The following is a 25,676-nucleotide window of genomic DNA, read 5'->3' on the forward strand; positions in this document are numbered from 1 at the left end:
AGTGGCAGGTGAGCATGGGAAGCTCCGTTTACATGTGTGCCACACGCTCATGTTTGGGTGGGAAGCTCCGTTTGCATGTGTGCCACACGCTCATGTTTGGGTGGGAAGCTCCGTTTGCATGTGTGCCACGCGCTCATGTTTGGGTGGGAAGCTCCGTTTGCGCAAGTGGCACTCGTGTGCGCCTATTTGTATAAATGGGGCCATGCACAAGAGTGTACACGCCCACCGCTTGCACAGAACCATCCCGTCTCTCTCCCCACCTCCCACATTGATCCATAAAGCCGGGACGGTTGGAGACCCCTCATGCGCTCCATCCCAAATCAAGGCCATTGCCCTTGCTCCAGAGACAATGCACTGGGGTGTGTGTGTGGGGGGAAACCAGACCCACCCACTCCAACCCCTAGAACCGTAATTTCAGGAAGCACCTAGGATTGCGGCCGAAAGGGCATGCGGGATGAAGGGCAGCCCGTTGTCGTAGGCCTCTTTCAGCACGTAGACTGAGCGGTTGCAGTGCCGGTTCTGTCGCAGCATCTGCTGCAGCTCGCTCAGCACCTGCGTCCACCTCCGCATCTCGGCCTCGCTGTCGGCCAGGAAGAGCATGGAGCTGGTGGTGGGAGGGCAGGAGAGCTGGGTGGACGTCACCTACGGAAAAAATGAGGTGAGCGAGCAGGACGCCAGCCGTCGCCCGGCCACGCCCCAAGCTGGACGCGGCAAGGGAGAAGGAGCCGGATCGCATACAGGAACTCAGACAAATCTAAGGTCAAAGTTAAAGTTTCCCCTCGGACATCCGTGCTGGTCATTTCTGGCTCTAGGGGGCAGCGCTCCTCTCCGTTACAAAGCCGAAGAGACCCCCTGGTCATGTGGCTGGCAGGACTAAACGCTGAAAGCGCATGAAACGTTCTTCCCTTTCCACCAAAGTGGTCCCTAATTTTCCACTTGCATTTTTAATGTGCTTTTGAACTGCTAGGTTGGCAGAAGTTGGGACAAGGAACGGGGGCTCACTCCGTGATGCGGCGCTAGGGATTTGAACTGCCAAATTGCCGACCTTTCTGATCAACAAGCACAGCGTCTTAGCCACTGAGCCACGCTTTTTAACATGGATGCATGTTAAAGGCAGCCGGGGCTGCTTCTGGACTTTGGGTTGTGGTGGAAAAGAATCAAACTTTGATTTTGCTCTGACCCAGCTTTCACAAATAGTGATAAGACATTTACTCATGAGTAAAACAAACCCCCTTTTTTAAATAACAGGGCAGTAACAGTCTTTTTATTCACAGGGATAAACAAAAAATCAAATGTAATTTCGTCCCAAGAAACCTGAGTTTATCCAAGAAATCCCAATTGCTTGTATACTAGAAATGAACGGTTGTCTGTGACAACTGGCTGCTCCCAATCCCCTCCTATTTATTTCCCAGCCAGGGAGGGTCTGGCTATTGTCTACGTCTCCCTTTCCTTGAGAGCTGGCTTATTGCTTTCCTTTGCTCTCCTCTCTGTCAGGATTCCGGCAGTTACCCCCCATTTAAATCACGAGTCTCGAGCCAAACTTCCAAAACTTCAAAAGGATTTATTGGGAGTTAACATGCCGGCACTGCCTGGGTGCAGCTGACTCTGAGACACATCATTCACTGTCACCCTTGACCCTGGTTTTCCCCCCAATCCCCTGGGTGTATCATGATTCATATTCTCCAATGGGACACATCCATAGCCCAGAGTCACCAATCAGGCTCTCCAGTTAGAATTTTGCGAGGTAGAAACTTTGGACCACTAGTTACTATCCTTGAAAACATTTGTGGAATGCACTTTCGATTTCCAAGCTGTCGCACTGCTCCCCCCTCCCTTTCTCTTAGCAACTCTAAAAAGGTGAGAGGGGACTCAGCAACTGCCCCACATGGACAAACCTCAGTTTGGGATCCTTGCTGTCTTTGCAAGTGAGCTGGGAGACCCTCGCTGGCCACTCAACAGTTCATGGCTCTGAGGTCCTGCACTAACCACAAATCGAACCATCAGCAAGGTCCCCATTGGGTTAGGAGAGCACCGGACAAAGTTATTCCCATTCTGGGCTTCCCTCGCCCCTTCTGGTTCTTACCCGGAAGATACAAGGCACATCTTTATTGTTAGCATGGATGACATCGGAGGCGAGGACAGGAGCCACGGAAAACTGCTCATCCCTGTCGCCGGGATAAAAACGAGTGAGAAAAAAAAAATCAACCTCCTGGGGAGTGACTAAGAATAACAGAATAATAGAGTTGGAAAGGGACCTTGGAGGTCTTCTAGTCCAACCCCTTGCTCAAGCAGGAGAACTTGTACCATTTTGGAAAAGTGGCTGTCCAGCCTCTTCTTGAAAACCTCTAGTGAGGGAGACTTCTTAAGATAAGTCATTTCACTAATTAATTGTTCCCACTATTAGAAAATTTGTGCTTAGTGCTAGGTTGGATCTCTCCTTGGTTGGTTCCCATCCATTGTTCATGATCCTGCCTTTAGTGGTTTGGAGCAGTGGTCGCCAACCGGTGGGTCGCAGCCTATCGATGGTCCGCAGAGAAAATTTTGGTGGTCCGCAGAGAAAATTTAATATTTACATACATGGGGTGTTGTGTGTTAATTTTGTGAGTTTGCTTGCTAACAAATTTTATGTGAAAGACTCAGGTAACCAATGGCAGAAAGATAGATCTCTGAGCGAATCTGTGATTCTGTGAGCAACTCAATCTGTCTGCCTGCTTTTCCTGATTTTGGGTAAAAGTTGCTCTCTTTTTATAAAAAATTCAACATTTACATAAATATTTATACTATTTACATACAAGCCATGCCCAGCCGGTCACATGCCCATCAAGCCACACCCACAAATTAGGCCACACCCACAGAACCAGTTAAGATATTTGAATCCCACCCCTGCCTCTGTGTGTGTGTGTGTGTGTGAGAGAGAGAGAGAGAGAGAGACAGAGAGAGAGGGAGGGAGGGAGAAAGAGGTTCGATCAGATCTCTCTCTCTCTCTCTCTCCCACTGTCAGCAAGTCACCGCCAGTCAAAATTCATATTAGTGGTCCCTGGGATTTAAAATTATGAGTTGGTGGTCCCTGAATCCAAAAGATTGGCGATCCCTGCTTTGGAGAATAGCTGGACCCCTCTTCTTTATAACAGCCCCTCAAATACCGGAAGGCTGCTATCATGTCCCCCCCAGCCCTTCTTTCCATTAGAATAGCCATTACTAATTCCTGCAACTGTTCTTCATATGTTTTAGCTTCCAGACCCCTAATAATCTTTGTTGTTCTTCTCTGCACTCTTTCTAGAGTCTCAACATCTTTTCAGTCTAAGTGGATAGAGAAAACGGCTAAGTGCAACATCACAGAGGTTGGGAATTTCCATCCCAGGAGTCTAATCTGGCCCACCAATTTGACCCAAGCCTCAACATTCCTCTCAGCCACTCTACGAATCACCACTGGGTTTGCCCAAGATATCTAACAAGGCAGCCAAAAATCTAACCCACAGCTTCTCAACCTTGGCAACTGGAAGATGTGTGGGCTTCAACTCCCAAAATTCCCCAGCCAGCATGCTTTAAGAGGGGTGATAACAGATAACCAGAGTTCAAAAGGACCTTGTAGGTCATCTAGTCCAAGCAGGAGACCCTACACCATTTCTGACAAATAGCAGCCCAGTCTCTTCTTGAAAGCCTCCAGGGATGAAGCTCCCACAACTTCTGAAGGCAACTTCTGTTCCATGGGTTGATTGTTCTCCCTGTTAGGAAATTCCTCCTTATTTCCAGGTTGAATCTCCCCTGGTTCAGTTTCCATCCATTATTCCTTGTCTGGCCTTCAGGGGCTTTGAAAAATAGCTTGACCCTCTTCCTCCTCTCTGGGGCAGCCCCTCAAATATTGGAAGATGCTCTCCTGTCTCCCCTGGTCCTTCTCTTCCCTAGACTAGCCAGGCCCAGTTCCTGCAAATGTTCTTCATATGTTTGAGCCTCGTCCCCTCATCATCCTGGTTGCTCTTCTCTGCACTCTTTCTAGAGTCTTAACCTTTTTTTTATAGTGTGGCGACCAAAACTGGATGCAGTACTCTAGGTGTGGCCTTACTAAGGGTTTATAGAGTGGTATTAGTACCTCTCTTGATCTCGATTGTGTCCCTCTGTTAATGCAGCTTAGGATTGCATTGGCTTTTTTGGCTGCTGCTGCACACTGCTGGCTCACGTTTACCTGGTTGTCCCCTAAGACTCCAAGATCCCCCTCGCAATTACTGCTACTAAGCCTGGTTTCATCCAGTCTCTATGTGTCCTTTTGGTATTTCTTGCCTAAGTATAAGACTTTACTTTTCTCTACGTTGAATTTCATTTTGTGAAATATGGCCCAGTGTTCTAGTCTGTGGACTTCAACTCCCAGAATTCCCCATCATGGATACACTCACCGCATATCTGTGACATGCATGACACCCTGTGAGATCTTCCCTTCGGAGGCGTCGAAGAGGAAAATCTTGAAGTCACTGATGACCACGAAGGCCTTCTGCCAGCCCTTCCTCACCCCGGAGGGCTTGGGCACCTTTGGATAAGAAGAGAAACAGGCAAATTGGTTTTCCCGAGAGTTAGCAGGTGCAAGTCCAGGAAATATTTTCATTCCAGCAGAGCAGGAGATCCACTTAGAACATGGAACGTAGAATAATAAGGTCCCTTGGAGGTTCTATTCTATTCTATTCTATTCTATTCTATTCTATTCTATTCTATTCTATTCTATTCTGTTCTGTTCTGTTCCATTCTATTTGTATTCTGTTCTGTTCTGTTCTATTCTATTCTGTTCTATTCTATTCTATTCTATTCTATTCTATTCTATTCTATTCTATTCTATTCTATTCTATTCTATTCTATTCTATATTCCATTCCATCCCATCCCATCCTATCCTATCCTATCTGCCCTATGCAAGGATGGAAACCCAGTTTCTTACCGACAAATACCCCTCAAAGGCGGTGCCAGTTCCATTCACCGGATTCACCCCCAGGGTTTTCTGCAGCTGCTCCGGGGGCATGGGGCAGATGGAGGCTCCAGACGCACAGGAAACATGGCAGACAAAGTTGCAGGCTGAAGAAGAAGGGCGAAAAGTGAGAAAAATTATTTCCTTTGGCGTGTTTAAATTTCTTAGCCCTTGCAGGACAAGAGCGGAGTTGTCCTAGAGGGGCCAAAAATAAGGGGGAGGCTGGTAGCCCCTTTTCCAACCTGTGTTTTTCAACCTCACCAACTTTAGGATGCGTGGACTTCAACTCCCAGAATTCCCCAGTCAGCCAATGTATTTGTTGAAACGGCCCTTTAAGATGTGTGGACTTCAACTCCCAGAATCCCCCAGACAACCGTCACGTTGGTTGAGATTGCCCGAAACCTTTTGATGTACATCATAGCTAAGGTGTAGGCGAAGAACCAACTGGAGCAATCATTCCCCTGACTTTTAATTGAGCTATGGTCTGTTCTCCTGCAATCCAGTTAAGTTTCTAGTCCTCATGCACCAAAATGAAAACGTGTCAGACAGGATTCCCATTATAGAGCTTTGGTCTCAGTTTTGGGGGCCTCTGGAACTCCAGACAGGAGTCTTTCCCAACCTGGCCCCCTTTCCTTGCCCCCCACCCCTCCTACCCATCTATTGTGCCCAACAAAATGCCACTCACCCTCACAAGTCAGGCCTTGCCGGACCAGCCCGACCATCAGCGACGTGCAGCGCATGCACTTGGTGGGGGCCGAGAAGCTGTGGGTTTTGAAGCTGTGCGTTTTGGGCTAGGAAGACACAACGGGGGAGACAGTTTGCAAGAACCCTCTCACGCCTGTCTTTTCTTTGCAGAAAAAAAGGGGCAACGGGCTTTTAAATTTTTAAACTTCCACGGTTTTAAGTCTTCACCTTGAGGGATGCGGAATGGCCGCTCTCGGCAAGCGGGGCTCCTGCCTGTATGGGAAAAACAAGAAAGAATAAGAAGTTAGGAGGAGCAGAAAAGCGAGATTGAAATACTTCATGCTATCCTGGTGTCAGGATTCCGGCAGTTGCCCTCCTTAAACCATGAGCCTCAAGCCAAACTTCAAAAACTTCAAAAGGTTTATTAGGAGAGAACATGTTGGCATGACCTGCATTGAAGCCAATTGTCATCTCATCGAACATTTCTATGCCTGTTTTACAGCTGCCACCTGGTTTTTGACCATGTTGAATTTCTCCCCAGGGTCCTCTGGCCACATCTGGCCCCAACCAACATTTTATCGGTCCTTTGCTAGATAATATATATATTAGTAAATGGTTTTGCCCAATCATTTATTAAGCTATACCAGCTGGGGAGAGAGAGTGAAGAAAAGAGGCCAGGAAGAAAACAAATTTTTTTTCCGTTTCTATCTCTGTTTTTGAGTTCAGTTTTTATTGTATATCCTGAAGTGAGAATTTAAGAATTGGCAGAGAAAATAAAGAGGAATATAGCATATAGAATAACACAATGGAAGGGGCCTTAGAGGACTTCTAGTCCAACCCCCTGCTCAACCCCCTATACCATTTCACACAGGTGGCTGTGCAGTTTCTTCATGAAAATCTCCAGTGATGGAGCAGCCACGACTTCTGCAGGGAGGGAGGGAGGGAGGGAGGGAGGGAAGGAAGGAAGGAAGGAAGGAAGGAAGGAAGGAAGGAAGGAAGGAAGGAAGGAAGGAAGGAAGGAAGGAAGGAAGGAAGGAAGGAAGGAAGGAAGGAAGGAAGGAAGGAAGGAGGGACAGAGGGAGGGAGGGAGAAGAAAGGAGAGCAAGAATGTAGGACAGAAGAAAAGAATGAAGGAAAAGGAAGGAAGGAAGGAAGGAAGGAAGGAAGGAAGGAAAAGACAGTCCCCATTACAGGTAGTCCTTGACTTACAACCATTTTCTTTAATGACCAAAGTTGTTCATTACTACAATAAGGCAGTGAAAAAAGAGAACCATGACCCTTATTCACACTTATGACCATTGTAGCATCCTCAGGGTCGGTCATGTCGTCGGAATTGCAGCTTCCCAGGGGGTTTCTGACAAGCAATGGGAGAAGCTGGATTTGCTTAACGACCACGAGAAAAAAAAAGTTGTTAAGATTGAGTTGTGACTCAACAACTGCATCCCTTAAGAGGTTAGATGTTTCAAGCCCCTCTTTAGGGATTTATTGTATTTGTTTTAGTCATTAAATTATATTCGACGCCCAATTCGCCCTCAGGCGACCACACGCAGCTTAACCTGTTAGATTCTGGTCATAGCTGCCTGGAGGAAAGATCTCTCCGTTCCAGCCAGGACTTACGTTGGACTGGAGGCTTCTCCTGCCTTCGGGGTACACCTGAACCTCCTCGGACGGTCTCCGCGCCTCCTGGGAGTCGGCCGTGTTCCCAAAAGCGATGGCGTCCTTCTGAAAGACAAGGGGACAAGACAGGCCCAGTTGCTCGTGCAGTGTCCGGATTCGGGTCGTCCAGATTAACATGCACACAGATCAACAGAGTCAGAAGGGACCTCGTAGGTCATCTAGTCCAACCCCCACCCACCCCACCCCCAGCCAAGCAGACCCTACACCATTTCTGACAGAGGGCAGTTTAGCATCTCCTTGAAAGCTCCCACAACTTCTGAATAACAGAGTAATAACAGAATAACCGAGTCGGAAGTATAAAAACAAAACATGTATATACGGGGAGATATATATTTCATTTGATAACAGATTAATAGAATTGGAAGGGACCCCGCGAGGTCATCTAGTCCACCCTACCCACCCACGCAGGAGACCCTACACCATTTCAGATAAGTCTCTTCTTAAAAACCTCCAGTGATGAAGGTCCCACGACTCCCAAAGGCAACTTCTGTTCCATGCCCCAACCTAGTCCCAGCAAACAGTCTTCCAAGGTATTTCACAGTTACGGACCTTTATCAGACTTGGAGAGTTGCCAGGCCGTAATCTTTCAGACACCACACTGTAGCAGACAATACTTGGCAAGAATGCAGGAGCAGATCTTCACCCAATTGAACTAATTGTCTCCTGCAAACCCCCCCCTTCACTCCTCTTTTATTCCCTATGGGAGGGGCCATTTACCGTCCACCTGAGCCTTTACTCCCAAGTCAACCCTTGTTCCTTAGCTGTTCCCTTCATCTGGCAGCTCTGTGCATGAGCACACTGGGAACAGGCTCCAGCTGTTCTTCTACCCCACCGATCTCCGACTCTGAAGACAGCTGATAACCGTTGGACGACACTGGCCCCATCTCTGCCTCCGACACAGAGCCCTCGTCAGAGCCTTCCCCCGACTCCAGGACTGGCTCGTGTTCCTCCCCAACCTTGTCACTGTCCAAATCTGGCGGGCCACAACAGTGACTTAACAGCTACCGTGATCCACTTCACAACGGTAGCAAGGAAGCTCATAAAGTTGCAAAATTCACTGAACAACCGACTGGCTTAGCAACAGAAAGGTTGGGCTCGACTGTAGTCGTAAGTAAGTCGAGAACTATCTGTACCTGACCAAAAAGTGAAAACTTACGCTGGTGCTTCGGAAGAAGAAAGGAACCAATGGGGTTTGGTACTTGATACCTGTTAAGAAAATGAGAGAGAGAGAGAAAAAAAGAGAGGCTTTGTGGATCCTGGATCTGCCTTGAACTATTTACATCTGTAATTAATACACTTTCTGTTCCATGCCTGATAATGGAATTAACCTTTTCCGGGATCAGCAGTAGAAGGCTTAGAATTCAACCGCAAGGCATTTTATAAGGGAATTGTAGGAGTCAAAGCAACTTTTTTCAAACTTTGCAACTTCAATATAGGTGGACTTTCTTTCACTCTCAGAATTCCCAGGCCCAGTGCAGCCATTTAGGCAGGAAAAAAAATCAAAGGTAGAAGTACAGATTAGAAGAGACTTGGATCAAAAACAGTAACTGATTATATACACTGCTCAAAAAAATAAAGGGAACACTTAAATGACACAAGGTAACTCCAAGTCAATCACACTTCTGTGAAATCAAACTGTCCAACACTGATTGACAATCCATTTCACGTGCTGTTGTGCAAATGGAATAGACAACAGGTGGAAAGCAGAGGCAGTTAGCAAGACATCCCCAAGAAAGGAGTGGTGCTGCAGGTGGTGACCACAGACCACTTCTCAGTTCCTATGCTTTCTGGCTGATGATTTGGTCACTTTTGAATGCTGGCAGTGCTTTCACTCTAGTGGTAGCATGAGACGGAGTCTACAACCCACACAAGTGGCTCAGGTAGTGCAGCTCATCCAGGATGCGAGCTGTGGCAAGAAGGTTTGTTGTGTCTGTCAGCGTAGTGTCCAGAGCATGGAGGCGCTACCAGGAGACAGGCCAGTACATCAGGAGACGTGGAGGAGGCCGTAGGAGGGCAACAACCCAGCATCAGGACCGCTACCTCCGCCTTTGTGCAAGGAGGGACAGGAGGAGCACTGCCAGGGCCCTGCAAAATGACCTCCAGCGGGCCACAAATGTGCATCTGGCTGCTCAAACGGTCAGAAACAGACTCTATGAGGGTGGTATGAGGGCCCAACGTACACAGGTGGGGGTTGTGCTTACAGCCCAACACCGTGCAGGACGTTTGGCATTTGCCAGAGAACACCAAGATTGGCAAATTCGCCACTGGTGCCCTGCTCTTCACAGATGAAAGCAGGTTCACACTGAGCACATGTGACAGAAGTGACAGGGTCTGGAGATGCCGTGGAGAAGGTTCTGCTGCCTGCAACATCCTCCAGCATGACCGGTTTGGCAGTGGGTCAGTAATGGTGTGGGGTGGCTTTTCTTTAGGGGGCCGCACAGCCCTCCATGTGCTCGCCAGAGGTAGCCTGACTGCCATTAGGTACCGAGATGAGATCCTCGGACCACTTGTGAGACCATATGCTGGTGCGGTTGGCCCTGGGTTCCTCCTAATGCAAGACAATGCTGGACCTCATGTGGCTGGAGTGTGTCAGCAGTTCCTGCAAGACGAAGGCATTGATGCTACGGACTGGCCCGCCCGTTCCCCAGACCTGAATCCAATTGAGCACATCTGGGACATCATGTCTCGCTCCATCCACCAACGCCACGTTGCACCGCAGACTGTCCAGGAGTTGGGGGATGCGTTAGTCCAGGTGTGGGAGGAGATCCCTCAGGAGGCCATCCGCCACCTCATCAGGAACATGCCCAGGCATTGTAGGGAGGTCATACAGGCACGTGGAGGCCACACACACACTACTGAGCCTCATTTTGACTTGTTTTAAGGACATTACATCAAAGTTGGATCAGCCTGTAGTGTTTTTTTCCACTTTAATTTTGAGTGTAACTCCAAATCCAGACCTCCATGGGTTGCTAAATTGGATTTCCACTGATAATTTTTGTGTAATTGTGTTGTCAGCACATTCAACTATGTAATGAACAAAGTATTTAATAAGAATATTTCATTCATTCAGATCTAAGATGTCTTATTTTTGTGTTCCCTTTATTTTTTTGAGCAGTGTAGATTAACAGAGTTGGAAGGGATCTTGTGGGTCATCTAGTCCGGGGGTTGCCAACCTTTTGGACCTCAGGGACCACCAAACTCATAATTTTAGATCCCAGGGACCACTAACCGGTTCTGTGGGCGTGGCTTAATTTGTGGGTGTGGCTTGGTGGTCATGTGACTGGCTGGGCATGGCTTGTATGTAAATATTATAAATATTTATATAAATATTGAATTTTTTATTAAAAAAAGAGCAACTTTTAACCAAAATCAGGCAAAGCAGGCAGATTGAGTTGCTCACAGAATCATTCAGAGATCTATCTTTCTGCCATCGGCTAGCTCAGTCTCTCAAATTTACTTGCCGTGAGTCTGCACTGAATTTGCTTGCAAGCAAACCTTCAGTCCTAAGGGAGGTTCGGCTGTACTTAAAAGCAGAGCCGAAGATCTAAAGACTAGCTAGAAAGCAAGAAATCCAACCATTTCCTGCTTCCTAGCTAATCTAAATCTCCGGCACAGCAGAACAGATGATGGTCGGAAAATGGAAAAATAGCAATTTTGCAGGCAAGTTTGCTGGATAAGGAGTGAGTGGGCGGGGGAGGGTTCCTCCTGTGGGCGGCGCAGCCTTGTGTTTCTGCGCAGCCTGGATTAGTGGCTTTGGGGGGGGGGTGTTCTTGGGGTGAGAACACCAAAATTTTCTGCAGCCCACCAAAATTTTCTCACAGCCCACCAGTGGGCTGCGGCCCACCTAGTCCAAGCAGAAGACCCTACACATTTCTGACAGATGTTAATCCAGTCTCTTCTTGAAAGCCTCCAGGGGTGAAGCTCCCACAACTTCTGAAGGCAACTTCTGTTCTGTTGGTTGATTGTTCTCACTGTCAGGAAATTTCTCCCTATTTCCAGGTTGAATCTCTCCTTGGTCAGCTTCCATCCACTATTCCTTGTCTGGCCTTCAGGTGCCTTGGAAAATAGCTTGACACCCACCCCCATTTTCTCTCTGTGGCAGCCCCTCAAACACTGGAAGGCTGCTCTCCTGTCTCCCCTGGTCCTTCTCTTCCCTAGACTAGCCAGGCCCAGTTCCTGCAACCGTTCATCATATGTTTTAATCTCCAGGCCTTTGATCATCTTAGATAGATCCAGATAAACAGTTGGAAGAGACCTTGTAGGTCATCTAGTCTAACCCCCCCACCCAAGCACGACACCATGGTGCTTCTCTTCGCTAGACTAGCCAGGCCCAGTTCCTGCAACCGTTCAGTGTATGTTTGAGCCTCCAGTCCCCTCATCATCCTGGTTGCTCTTCTCTGCACTCTTTTTAGAGTCTCAATCTCTTTTTTATAGTGTGGTGACCAAAACTGGATGCAGTACCCTATGTGTAGTCTTACTACGGCTTTTTAGAGTGGTATTAGTACCTCCCTTGATCTGGATTGTGTTAGAAATAAGTACATTCAAAAATAAAATGGTATATAAGATGCTTAAAGGTTTCACAAATGGGGGTTGGACTGGATGACCTTGCGGGGTCCCTTCCAATTCTATTAATCTATCAAATGAAATATATCTCCCTGTATATACATGTTTTGCTTGTATACTTTTGACATGCTCCATCGTTAAGCCTTTTTATATTTTTTATCTTATGTATATGCCTTTTGTATTATTATTATTATGTTTGGGGGGGTGTTGTTATAATCTCTTTGGAAAAATTGTAGTAAATGATGAGCTTAGAAAGAGGCCCTGATGAGGGGATGCTACATTCCTTAATGCTAGGGAAAGAGGCCATGTGGGCAGCCAAAGTGAGAGGTATGGAGGGGAACATAATGGAAGGAGACCATTCTCCCTGGAGACATCTTGGGATTAACTGCAATACCTGAGGGCTTGAACTTGGGAGGAAATGAGTCTAAAGAAGGAAGGAACTTGGGTGATGAGATGAAACTGGATATAAAGTATGTTTTGAGGTTCTAAAGGTGTGGCTTTTGATTTGAACCTGTTTCTTGAGGTTCTAAAGACCACCGGCGCTTTGCAAACACCGGTCTAATATTTCTTTTTAATAAATCCTCTTTGTTTTCAACAATCCGAGTTCTTTTTTTGTTGGCTTTGAGTTATTTCCAACAATTGTATCCCTCTGTTAATACAATTTAAGATTGCACTGGCTTTTTGGGCTGCTGCTGCACACGGCTGGCTCCTGTTTAGCTGGTTGGGGAGGGCTGGTCCTAGGTCCATGATGGCGAAACCAATGGCATGTGTGCCACAGGTGACACGCAGAGCCATTTGGGCCAGCACATGAGCTGAAGGCAAACTTTACCTCACTGCACATGCGTGCGCCTTACCACTGATTTTGGGCCAGTTTGAGGCCTTTTTTTTTGGCCTCCCGGAGGGCTTGAGGAAAGCTTTGCAGGCCAAAAAATAGGCCCGTTTCATCACTTCCTGTTTTTCCAAAAATATCGGAAGTGACGAAACGGGCCTAGTTTTCGGCCTGCAAAGCCTGCAGAAGCCTTCCTCAAGCCTCCGGGAGGCCAAAAAAGGCCTCAAACCGGCCAAAAATCAGCTGTGAGGTGCAGAGCAGGTAAGGGGGCAGCGGGGGTGGGTGGGTGGGGATAGCGCTCGCATGTGTAGGGGGCGTGGGGGTGCATTGCCTTCTGGGCGCGAATGTGTGAGTGCGCGTACAATTTTTGGCACGGGAGCCCCAAAAGGTCAGCCACTACTGTCCTAGAGTGTCCTCAGTGCTTCGAAAGGAAAACTATCCGTAGACCGATCCATTCGAGCGAGCCTGTCCAAACTTTTGGGCAACTTGGGCAAGGGGAGGGAGATCTTGAAGCGGGCACCCTCCGGTCATCCAGACTGGCCTCTTACCTTCCAGAGAGCGGGCCTTCAGCTCCCCTTTGGTCTTCTCCAGTTCCTGGCGCAAAGTCCGGTTTTGCTGTTCGGCTTCCTGCAACTGTCTTTGGGGGAAACCACGAAGGTGGGAAGAGAAGGGGGAAGGGTTACCTGGGGAGGCGGGGGGACAACGGCCCCCTGGGACTCCCACTCCCATAATCCCTTGCCCCGGGCCACATTGAAGTTCTCGCCCAAGTGTATTCCTTCTCCTGCTCCTTCCCAAAAGCACAGGTAGTCCTCAAACTTACAACCACAATGGAGCCCCAGTTTTCCGTTGCTATGCAAGTTAGTGGTTTAGTGAGTTTTACCCCATTTGGGGCTCCAGTTGTTAAGTGAATCAGTGCAGTTGTTCAGTCAGTAACATGGTTATTAAGTCACTCCGGCTTCCCCATTGGCTTTCCCTGTCAGAAGGTTGCAAAAGGGGATCATGTGACCCCCAATATACTACGTTCTGACCCAGCTACCAAAACACAACAAACCTCTGACGTGAACTCCAAAGATTCCTCTCGCCGCAGGCTAACAAGTCCGTCCATCCGGAAAATGAATCGTTGTCTGCCACACTTATTTGTCTCCACCCCCTGCCTTTGATCCCAGAGCTAGGGTGGGGCTTTGCTAGCAGTGGCGGCTCTTTCATCCCAAGGACCGGCCCATAGATTTCCATTGCTCTCCTCTCCTCTGCTTTCTGCATCAGCCACTGGGCCCAGCTGTTCCTCCTCTTCTTCACCAACCACCTCCAGACCTGGGGGTATGGACTCCCCATCTGAGGGCTGACAGACAGCCCTCTCTCTCTCTCTCTCCCCCTCTCTCCACCCCATCTATCCATCTATCTCTCCCATCTCTCTGTCCATCTCTCTCTCTCTCTCTCTCCACCCCATCTATCCATCTATCTCTCCCATCTCTCTGTCCATCTCTCTCTCTCTCTCTCTCTCTCTCTCTCCACCCCATCTATCCATCTATCTCTCTCTGTCCATCTCTCTCTCTCTCTCTCTCTCTCTCCCCACCCCATCTATCCATCTATCTCTCCCATCTCTCTGTCCATCTCTCTCTTCTCTCTCTCTCTCTCTCTCTCTCTCTCTCTCTCTCTCTTCTCCACCCCACCTATCCATCTATCTCTCCCATCTCTCTGTCCATCTCTCTCTTCTCTCTCTCTCTCTCTCTCTCCACCCCATCTATCCATCTATCTCTCCCATCTCTCTGTCCATCTCTCTCTCTCTCTCTCTCTCTCTCTCTGCCAGCTCCATTCCCTCTTCCCCCTCGGAGCTCCCCGGTTGCCCTGATGCTGACCCCGACTCCTAGTCTGCCTCCTCCTCCTCTTCCTCTGATTCGGCTGCTGGAGGCGCTGGTGGCCGAGAGACCACAACACCCTGCAACCGTCGTAAGTACATGCCAGTTGCCAAGTGTCTGAATGGGGACCAAAAAGGGTCCTAGGTCACTTTGGTCGTTTATATCTTGGAATGGTCACTAAGTGAATGGTGGTAAAGTCGAGGACTACCTGTATGTCTCCGAATCTCGGCGTTATGCCGAGAGCCTAAAGGGGCACCGGACGCTCGCCGGGCTCAGCTGCCTCTGCGCATGAAGGGCTGCGTGAGCGGGGGGGGGGGGGGGGGGGGGGGAGGAGGTATCGCCCACCGTTCCAGGCCCACGTGGGCCGCCTTCAGCTGCTCCAGCTCCGCCTGGACGCTCTGCTTGGCCCAGATCTCAGCCTCCAAGGCCGACTGCAGCTCCAACTTGGCCGAAGCCTCCACCTTCTGCAGCCGCCGAGCTTTCCAGAGGGCGTCCTGCAGGGGGGGAGGGAAGGCAGAGGGAGGGGGCAGTTGGTGCGAGGGGCAGGCTTGGTCTGGTGGGGCTGGGGGCAAAAGGGAGACCGGGGGGGGGAGGGGGGTCGCACAGGGCACTGGCCACGGTTGCCCCCTGAAGGCGCTTTCAGGCTGGTGGGCCAAACGGTAGAGCGGGCCCTGGGCAGCGTAGCTGGGCAGCAAAGGTTTTGCTGGTAGATGTGCCCCCAACCCCCCGCCGCCCAATATGGGAAGACTGACTGGGATTGGGAGTGAGCAAAGGAGGAGAGAAAAAGGGAAAAAGGAAAGAATGAAGGGAGAAGAGGGAGGGAGGGAGGAAAAAGGAGGGAGAGAAAGGAGGAAAGAATGAAGGAAGAGAGGGAGGGAGGGAGAGAAGGAAACAGGGAAGGAATGAAGGAAAGAAGGAAAAAGGAAAAGGAGGAAGGGAGGGAAAAAGGGAGGAGGGAAGGAAGGGAAAAAGGAGGGAAGGAAAGAAGGAAGGAAGAAAAGAAAGGAAGGAGGGGAGGGAGGGAGGGAAAAAAGGAGAGAAGGGAAGAAGGAAGGAAGAAAAAGGGGAAAGAATGAAGAAAGAAGAGGGAGGAAGGAAATAAGGAAAGGAAGGAAGATATAGGTAGAAGGAAGAAAGGAAAGGAAGGAGGAGAGGGAGGGAGGAAAAAAAGGAGAGAAGGGAAGAAAGAAGGAAGGAAAAGGGGAAAGAACGAAGAAAGAAGAGGGAGGAAGGAAATAAGGAAAGAAAAAGAAGGAAGGAAGATATAGGTTGGAGGAAGAAAGGAAAGGAAACAGGGAGGGAGGAAAAAAAAGGAGAGAAGGGAAGAAGGAAGGAAGGAAGGAAAAAGGGAAAGAATGAAGAAAGAAGAGGGAGGGAGGAAAGAAGGAAAGAAAAAGAAGGAAGGAAGATATAGGTTGGAGGAAGAAAGGAAAGGAAGGGGGGAGGAAAAGGAAGGAAGGAAAAAAAAGGAGGGGAGAAAAAGGGAGGGAGGGAGGGCCTGGCATCAAAGACCCTGATCGGATTCCCCTCCATCCAGTGACAAGGGGGGTGGGGGTGTCACTTCTTCTCCCTCCCCAGGGCCCTCTTACCGGACTCTTGGGCCCCGAGCTCTGCGCCCCCGCCTGCTTCAGGGCCTCCATCTCGTCCATCATGCGAGTCGCCACGGCCTGCAGGTACCCCCGGGACTCCTTCTCATCGCTCACCCTGGGGACAAAAGGGCCAGGGGAGGTCAATCACCTGGGGTGGGGGGGAGGGTGAATCCTTCGGCCCTTCCCTGCCCCTCCCCCCCACTTCCCCCTCCCTTAATGACCGCATTGCTTAGTGACGAGAAGTTCCGGTCCCAATTGTGGCCGTTAAGTCTGACTTCAGTTCGTTTCCCCCAAGATACCACTAAAGCTATAATCCTGGGATTGAAGGGGAAAGTACCATGTAGAACCTGATTTAAAAGATGCGTGTGATACGTGGTTGTTAGGAGATGATGATTATAAATGTTTAAGGGGATAATTAAAAGTTAAATGGTTATTGGGATTTAAAAGGGAATTTATTAAATGATATTTAAGCTATGGGAGGGGGGGCACACTCGAATTGGTAACTGCAGGGGGAATTTCTGTTTTGAAGGGAGGTGGGATTTTTGAAACGATGAAAGAAGAACATGCGATGGAATTGGGAATGTGACAGGCAAAAAGTACAAGCGTAAATGAATAGGAAGATACGAGAATAGATTTAAAATTAAAAGAAACAGGTTAAGAAATTTAATTGGGAATGTGACAGGTAAAAGTACAAGCATAAATGAATAGGAAGATATTAGAAATGATTTAAAATTAAAAGAAACAGGTTAAGAAATTTAATTGGGAATGTGACAGGTAAAAGTACAAGCATAAATGAATAGGAAGATATGAGAAATGATTTAAAATTAAAAGAAACGGGTTAAGAAATTTAATTGAAAATGTATAAAATAAGTCTGAGGAAAATATTTGAGGGAAAGCAATAGAAAATGTCTAAAGTAGAGAGGTAAGATACAGAATTAAATGTGAAAGATGAATAATGTAATCAAAGACACGGCTGTATGGAAATGTAAAAACCTAGAATCATGCTGTTCGCTTAAAAAAAGATGTTTTTTTTAAATGTGGAAAACTGAAATAAAATTTTATATATATATATATATATATATATATATATATATATATATATATATATATATGGATCTTTGGTTATTCGGGTTTTCTCCCGCGTAAGATTCTAGGCAACGTTTCGGCGAGGTCCCACTCGCCATCTTCAGCCTGGTGCTTTCGGCTTAGTGCCAGTGCAAGCAGTGTGTGACCGGAGCTGCCATCTCTATATATACAAGTGGTGGGGATGGTGTGCTGGGCTGGTTGGCTGTGCTGCAGCCTCTTGATTGGTTGATGGAGTTGATGTTGGTATAATGGGCTGTGTTTGGCTTCGAGTTCGTGGTCGTGCCACATCTTCATGGTGGGGGTCAGGCGTCTCTGACGGGGGTCAGCACTGCAGCTGCATCACTACCCACTTCAAACTCCTCCTCTGAACCATACATGAAGCGAACTGACCCCCACCATGAAGATGTGGCACGACCACGAACTCAAGCCAAACGAACACAGACCCAGACCCCAAGCCATATTAAAAACCCAAAATGCTACATCACAGCCACCCGCTCAGGACATCACATCAGAAAACTCAAGAAATTACACCTCAAGAACTCAAGAAGTCACAACACAGCAAATGACCCAGGATATCACAGCACAAGACCAAGGATACCACAGCAATAAATCTCACAAGGTCATCACACAACCCATTACCCAAGCTGTTACTACACAGGAGGCTAATCGAAAAGAGATCAAAACACAAACGACCCAGGAGATTACAACGCAAGACCCAGGATACCACAACAAAAGAACTCACAAGCCCATCACACAACCCATTACCCAAGCCGTTAAAACACAAGAGGCTAACGACCCAGGAGATGACAGCACAAGATCCAGGATATCTCTACAACAAAAGGCCATTACACAGCCCATTATACCAACATCAACTCCATCAACCAATCAAGAGGCTGCAGCACAGCCAACCAGCCCAGCACACCATCCCCCACCACTTGTATATATAGAGAGACGGCAGCTCCGGTCACACACTGCTTGCACTGGCACTAAGCCGAAAGCACCAGCCTGAAGATGGCGAGTGGGACCTCGCCAAACGTTGCCTAGATACTTTGAATCTTACGCGGGAGAAAACCCGAATAACCAAAGATCCACATACAAATACCGAGAACCTCAGAAAACATATATATATATATATATAACTAAAATTATGATCCCCCCCCGGCTGAGGTCTCTCCACATCTTGCTCTGAACTACAAATCCCAGAATCCTACTGGATAAAGACTCAAGGAGGACTCGTCCCAACCTATCAGGAGGGGCGCCAGGCTGTGGCGGGGGGGGAGGCCATACAAGAGGTCGGACTCCTTTCAGGGTTAGAAGGAAAGGCATTCTGCTCATCCTCAGAGGCAACCTTGCCAATGCAAAACTCGGGAGGGATTCTCTCACCACTTCAAAATGTTGGCGATCTGAGTCTCCCAGTTGGTGAAGGCGGCTCTGTGGAATTCAGACGGGCAGCTCCCCGGTCCCGGGTGCGAGGCGTCGTTCCCCCGAGAATCCACCTGTTGCAAAACCAGGAAAGAAGCCAAACGCAGCCTTTAAAAGAGACACTGGGGGTACAGTGGGGAAGGGGATAGAGCGGGAGTGGGGTGTCCTGGGTTCAAGTCCCACTCTGTTGTGGCCTGTTGGCCGCCGGCCCGTCCGGCATACAAATCGGAGGAGGAGGAGGAGGCATTGGAGTCAGGGTCAGCATCCAGGCAACTGTGTTGTGGTTCGCCGACAGTAGGTGCGGACGGCTGAGGTCTTGGAGAGCGAGGACTTGGATGAGGGGCCTGCGTGTGAGGCAGGGATGGGGCCAGGATGATCAGGGAGTGGAGTGCTGGCTTTGGAGATTGTGGGGGCTGGCAGCAGCGACGAAGAGGCCCCCGAGGAGCCTGTGCCCAGTGTGTGTGTGTGCGCAGGGCTGCTCGAAGGAAAGAGCAGCTGTAGCAGCACATGTGACTCGGGAGTAAGGCTGCAAGGTAATGGCCCCTCCCTCAAGATATAAAAGCCAGCTGAGAAACTGGAGTTCTTTGCAGGAAGCAAAGTAGTTTTTGCACTCAAGCCTTGTGGACGTTTGGAATATCTTGGTTGGTGTTTGGAGACTCTTTGTGTTTGAAATATTTCTTGGCAACTTTATCTAGTGTTCTTGGCTACCTTTGCACCACCTTGGCAAGGCTCGTTCTTATCAATTAGTTTGAAACAGCCTTTTAACCGGGAAGGAACAGAATTCGTAAAGAATCATTAAAAGGTTTTGCTTTTACCTTTGTTTGGTGTTTGTTTCCTTGGAACCAGGTTTGGGTCAGAACAAACAGAGCTCTGAGGGGGAAGAGGGAATGGAACTGGCAGAGAGAGAGAGAGAGAGAGAGGGAGAAGTGGAGCCTGGGCCATCCATGAGCAACTTCCAACGGTCACTAAGTGAACTGTTATAAGTCAAGGACTACTTTATAAATGGGATAGCTAAGTGTTCTTAACATGCAGTCTGGATTCTTTGCACCTCACAGCCCATCACAGACTAGCCAGACTTCAAAGAGGCCCAAGGCCACCTATCCCCCATCGCCACTGCAGTCTCCATCATCCCCAGACGTCCCCCCAAATGTCTGGACAGGCAGCGCTTCAGACTGCGGTGGCTTGTCGGCCATCGGCCCCTCCAGCAGAGGAGGAAGAGGTGTGGGAGTTGGGGTCAGCATCAAAGCAACCTGGGAGCTCCGAGGGGGAAGAGGGAATGGAGCTGAGAGAGAGAGAGAGAGAGGGGAGGGGAGAGGGAGAGAGAGGGGGAAGCCTGGGTTGTCTGTCAGCCCTCAGATGGAGAGTCAACAGCCCCCAGGTCTGGAGGTGGCTGAGGAGGAAGAGGAGGAACAGCCGAGTCGAGTGCCTGACGCGTGGATGCACAGAAGGCAGAGGAGAGGAGAGCAACAGAAATCTATGGGCTGGCCCTTGGGATAGAAGAGCCACTGCTGCTAGCGAAGGCCCCACCCTAGCTGTGGGGATCAAAGGCAGGGGGTGGAGATAAATAGGTCTGGCAGACAACTAGTCGCCTCCCTGCCGGATGGATTTGTCAGCCTGCGGTGAGAGAGAAACGTTTTGCCGGGGCTGCCGGCGCTCCGAATAAAGGAATCTTTTGATTTCACTACAGAGGGTTGGTCTTGTTTGGGGAGCTGCGTCAGAACACGCTCCATCCCAAGAGCTCAGCTGATGCTGCATCAGACTTTCTCAGCCCAGCCTTCCTCACAGGGTTGTTGTTGTTGTGGAGCAATGTGGCAGGTGAACGCCCCATTTTTATGCTCCTGGAGAAAAAGGGATGGGGGGGCAGGGAGGGGAGATCAATAATTTGGGAAACCGTAAAATTCCTCGGCATTTGAGGCATGACTACCTGGTCACAAGAAGGCCGGGAGCCGCCGCTATTGTTCGTGGCCGCTTGGCTTCCTCTGCAGGGCTCCATATTTTCGCACCTAGGCAGAAAAACAACCCCGTTCATTTGACAAATAGCCCCTCCATTTGGGACTGCAACGGCCCCAGGGGTCTCCAAGGTCTTCAACTCTGGCAAACTTTTAAGACTTGTGGTTGGCTGGGGGAATTCTGGGAGTTGAAGTCCCCAAGACTTTAAAGTTGCCAAAAGTTGGAGACGCCTGATCACAACTTCCATCTCTTAAACCATGGGGTCGTTAAGTGAGACCTCGTGTGAGCACGCCCAATTTCATGGTCATGAAGGGAATCCTGATTTCCCCTTTATGGAAAGTCAGCTGGGAAGGTTGGCAATGAGGATGAGGGACCCCCCCGAGGCGCCCCCTCTCTCCTCTTGCCGGCCTCGCGCAGCCTCTCGTTCTGCGGCTCACCGCTGCCTCCTGGCTTTCTCCAGCTGCTCCTGCAGTTGGGCCACCTCCTCCGTCAGAGCCTCGACCTGCCGTCCCTTGGCTTGCAGCTCCTCCTTCCAAGGCCCGCACGGCTCTGGACGTTTCCTGGAGCTGGACCGCTTGAAGATGGCCGTGCTTGGCTTTGCCTGCAAAGAGAGCCCCGCATCAATGCAGCGTGGCGGCTAATGCCGCCGTTTAGGACCGAGGTCCTCTGGCGTCTGCACATCCTTACCCGCAGCTCCTCCAGCTCTTCTTTCAACTTCCGCATTTGCTGCTCCGCTCTTTCCCGTCCCTTTCGCTGCTTGGTCACCTCGCCCACCAGGTTTTCGATCCGGAGCTCCAGCTGTGGGAAGAGAAGAGGTTTCTCTTGGGTTTTGTAGGGAAGGTGGTTTATGGGGCAGCATCTTGTTGTTGGGGTTAGCCGGCAGCAGGTACCGACGGCTGAGGAGAGCGAGCGCTCAGATGAAGGGCCAGGACCATGAGGGAGTGGACTGCTGCCTTCAGACTGTGCGGGCTGGCAGCAGCAATGAGGAGGTTCCCGAGGAGCCTGTGCCAAGTGCACGTGCACGCAGGATTGCTCGCAGGAAAGAGCAGCTACAACAGCACGGGCGACTCGGGAGTAAGGCTGCAAGGTAATGGCCCCTCCTTCAAGAGGATAAAAGGCAGCTGTGAAGAGAATGTTCTTTGCAGGAAGCAAAGACGTTTTGAAACTCAGCCTTGTGGACATTACAGTTGGTATTCGAAGGCTCTTATACGGTAAACTATTTCTTATCTGTTGTTTTTTGGCAGCCTTGCAAAATCTTGGCAAGGCTCTTTCTTGTCAGAGCTAATTAGTGGGAAGCAGCCTTTTATCTGTGAAGAAACAGGATCCATACATGAAACATTAAAAGATTGTGCTGCTGCCTTTGTCTTGTGTTTGCTCTCTTGGAACCAGGTTTGGGTCAGAACGCTTGTCTATTCCTGCATCCCAATCTGGGATGCTCCTGGATGCCTCCTTGAGCAGGGGACTCCACCTGGGTGATCCACCTGTCTTAAGGTAGGAAAAAAGGTAAAGATTTCCCCTGTCCAGTCCTGACCGACTCTAAGGAGCAGTGTGCATCTTTGTTTCCTAGCCAGCATTGTTCGAAGACTCTTCCATGGTCATGTGGCTGGCATGAGTATATACCTAGGCACATGGAACGCTGTTATCTTCCCACTGAAAAGTTACCTACAGGTGGTTCTTGACTTACGACCACAACTGAGCCCAAGATTTCTTGTCAGCTTTGGAAGCTGTAATAGCACCAGAAGCTTCCACGCTGCCACATTCGTTGAGCATGGGAAGTTGGGAGGGGGGGGGGGAGGATCTCATGGAGTGTATGTAGTTTACACTTAACAGCACTTTTCTTTACATTCAGGGTCATGTTATTTCTGCACCTGGATGAAGGGATGTCTCAAGTTGGGACGGATGGTGATTGGGACATGTGATGGAATGATGGATGCGCGGGGTGAATTTGCGATTTTTAATTATTGAAGGAAAACCCGGAACTCTCAGATTTAGGTTTTCCCAGGTGTGCCAGTAAAAACTTTTCCAATAAAAAGAAACTTCGAGGAAATGCCTGTCTCGGAGTTTTGGATTGTGTCAGCCTAAGTTTGATTGATTGATTGATTGATTTTATATTAGCAATAGCCCTTAGACTTATATACCGCTTCGTGGTGCTTTACAGCCCTCTCTAAGCGGTTTACGGAGTCAGCCTCTTGCCCCCAACAATCTGGGTCCTCATTTTACCAACCTTGGAAGGACGGAAGGCTGAGTCAACCTTGAGCCTGGTGGGATTCGATCTGCCAAATTGCAGTAGGAGTAGCTTGCAGTACTGCACTCTAACCACTGCGCCACTAAGGCGCCTTTATGTTGCCGCCTATTTGCCCAGGGTGACTCGAGGCGGCTTACAGAATATAAAAAAAAACATTATTTAAAACAAAGAAAACAATAAAAACTAACAAAAAGAATCAAATAAATTAATAAAGTACAACAGAACGAAATCTGGAAAATCAATCAATCAATCAATCTCCCACCCCCCACCCCAATGACAGCATACAAGCCATTTGATGGGCTCCATCCCGCTCTGGGTTCCCCAGGCTCGCTGGCAGAACCAGGTCTTCAGCGCCTTCTGGAAGAGAGTCAGAGTGGGGGCCAGTCTAATCTCTGGGGGGGGGGGTGATGTTCCAGAGAGAGGGAGCCACCACGGAGAAAGGCCCTTCCTCTGGGCCCCCACCAGGGGTATCTCCTTCAGGGATGGGAACTGAGTTTTGCTGGAACACTGACATTTCTGTCGCTAAGTGAGACAATTGCTAAGTTGCCCTCTCCCCTCTTTGGAAGAGCTTCATAGCTCCCACTGCCTAAAGAAAGTTCAAAACATCCTTAAAGATCCACCTCACCCTCATATTACCATAAATATTACCATCTGGCAGCCGGTACAGGATAATAATAAAAACAAGGACAAATAGGCTGAAAAACAGCTTCTATCCCAGGGCAGGAACTCTGTTGAATTCTACCGTAGAGTGCAATATGAATGCAATTTCAGGGGTTTTCAATTCAACTGTATATAGAATGTGAAGGATGGGTGTTTGTGTTTATTTTCATAGTCATAAATTGTACGCTGAAGATGGTATTTAATTTTGTTGTACGAGGTGCAATGGCAATAAAGGAAAGGAAAGTGATATTTTCCCCCATTTTATGGGCTTTCTTGCCACAGTTGTTGAGTAAACCACTGCACTTCTTAACTTAGCAACCTGTTTGCCAAAGGGGATCAATGCAACCATCATAAATGGTTGGACAACCAGACAATGCAATCATCATAAATATGAGTTAGTGGCCACATGTCCAAAAATTTTGATCACGTCACCATGAAGATGTTTGCGATCGCTGTAATTGTGAGAAATGGTCAAAAGCACTTTTCTCAGTGCCGCTGTAACTTCGAACGATCGCTAAACAAATCATTGTAAACCTGGCATTATCCATATTTATATCGGTGGACTGGACCAGGAGTCACCAACCTTTTGGACCTCAGGGACCACCAAACTCATAATTTTAAATCCTGCGGACCAGAGACCCTGGGAAAAACCCCCAAAAGTCTGCAGGAAAATTCCCCACACCGTTTTCCTACTGATTGATCATTCTTTATTCGGGATCTCCAGCTCCGTTCTCAGGGGGAGAGAGAGAGAGAGAGACTTTTGGCTTGATGAAAGGAAAGCAGCAGAAGCAGCAGAAATCTTTCTTTCTCTCCCCCAAACTCCGCCAGAATTGAGTCTTTGTCGGTGCAGCCTCTAGGAGCAGGAGGCCTTGCAGAGCCCCAAAGACTCATTTCTGGCGGAGTTTGGGGGAGAGAAAGAAAGACTTCTGCTGCTTTCCTTGCGTGCAGCTAAAAGCAGAAGAAAGAAGCGGAAAGAAGCAGCCTGGTGGCCAGGCGAGGTGCGTGGGTCGGGTGGGGCACATTCCCCCCTCTCCGCCCTTTCCCCCCCTCCCCTCACTACCTTGTGTTATTCACAATGCAAGCGACGCAAGCCTTGTGTTCCCGCGGGCCACGTGGGCGGCGCAGCCTTGTGTTCCCGCACAGCCTGGATTAATTGCTTTGGGGGTGACATTCCTCTGCGGACCACCAAAATTTTCTTGCAGACCACCCAGGGGTCCCTGGCCCACCAGTTGGCAACTACCCGACTGGACTACAGCTCCCATCTTCCCCAACCCCCCTGGAGAAACCCCCCAGGGTGGAAATCAGGAGTCCTCGGTTGTCCACTGAGCTTGGAGGGTTTTCTCGCAGACCTTTCATTACCTAGCTAAGTAACATCATCAGAACTAGAAGGGAGTGATCTTTGCTCTCTTTTTACATACTAACGGGTTGCCCTGTCGGTGAGAGTTCCTGGTGGTTGTTGTATACTGTTAGCTTGTTTGTCTGACTTGTACATAAATAGGGAACAAACACTACTCCCTTTAACAATGATGATGTCACCTAGTTGTAATGAAACATCAGCAAGAAAACAGCCAAGCTCAGAGTGTCAACTCGTAAAACGTTCCTATGCCTGTTTTCAAGTTGCCATAAATAAAGGTGGGTGGGTGGAAGTACGGCAGTACGGCAGTTTAAAACCAGAAGTACCTTCCACCCTTATCTTAAAAAGATTGTAGCTAGACTACTGGAACTTCTGCATGCAAAAATCCTTCATTGGAGAATGTGATTGATGACATCCAGCCTGTGAACGTGCTTAATTGGAGAATCTAATTTATGACACACCCAAGGGGGAGGGGGGAAACAAGGTCACAGGTGACCGTAAATTACGTATGCCAGAGTTGGCTCCATTTAGGTTAATGCCGGCATGTTACTCCTAATAAATCTTTTGAATTTTTTTTGAAGCTTGGCTGGAGGCTCATGATTTAATTAGGGCAATCGCCGGAACCCTGACACAGAGAGCACCAAGGACCCCACAATTCAATCCTGAGCTACAAAGATTCTTCTTTATTGGTTGAGTGGAAAATCTCTACTCCAAAGGGCAGAAGGTACACCTCTGGTCCAGGGTGTTAATCAATGCAGAGCTCTTAACATTCAGAACCAGAAGCTCTTGGGAAGGACTCCAGTGAGGAGCAT

The 25,676-nt window shown here is 48.9% G+C and overlaps 1 protein-coding gene across 1 annotated transcript in view; it reads right to left on the reverse strand.

Annotated features, from left to right (window-relative positions):
- Positions 1–25,676, reverse strand: part of CDC42BPG (CDC42 binding protein kinase gamma) — a 99,578-nt gene that overhangs the window by 20,849 nt on the left and 53,053 nt on the right. The window contains exons 14-28 of the mRNA XM_087943697.1: positions 21,293–21,403; positions 21,043–21,206; positions 20,580–20,658; positions 18,617–18,729; positions 16,148–16,262; positions 14,904–15,052; positions 13,251–13,339; positions 8,467–8,516; positions 7,251–7,355; positions 5,862–5,906; positions 5,635–5,740; positions 4,923–5,056; positions 4,392–4,522; positions 2,084–2,165; positions 426–642 (exon numbers count right to left, since the gene is read on the reverse strand). Coding sequence (XP_087799823.1) covers positions 426–642; positions 2,084–2,165; positions 4,392–4,522; positions 4,923–5,056; positions 5,635–5,740; positions 5,862–5,906; positions 7,251–7,355; positions 8,467–8,516; positions 13,251–13,339; positions 14,904–15,052; positions 16,148–16,262; positions 18,617–18,729; positions 20,580–20,658; positions 21,043–21,206; positions 21,293–21,403 — 1,690 coding nt within the window. The remainder of the gene's footprint in view (positions 1–425; positions 643–2,083; positions 2,166–4,391; positions 4,523–4,922; positions 5,057–5,634; positions 5,741–5,861; positions 5,907–7,250; positions 7,356–8,466; positions 8,517–13,250; positions 13,340–14,903; positions 15,053–16,147; positions 16,263–18,616; positions 18,730–20,579; positions 20,659–21,042; positions 21,207–21,292; positions 21,404–25,676) is intronic.

Source organism: Notechis scutatus, chromosome 14, assembly GCF_049901735.1.
Source record: "Notechis scutatus isolate UNSWTSFEM ecotype Mainland chromosome 14, rNotScu1.2, whole genome shotgun sequence".
Classification (NCBI taxonomy): Eukaryota; Metazoa; Chordata; class Lepidosauria; order Squamata; family Elapidae; genus Notechis; species Notechis scutatus.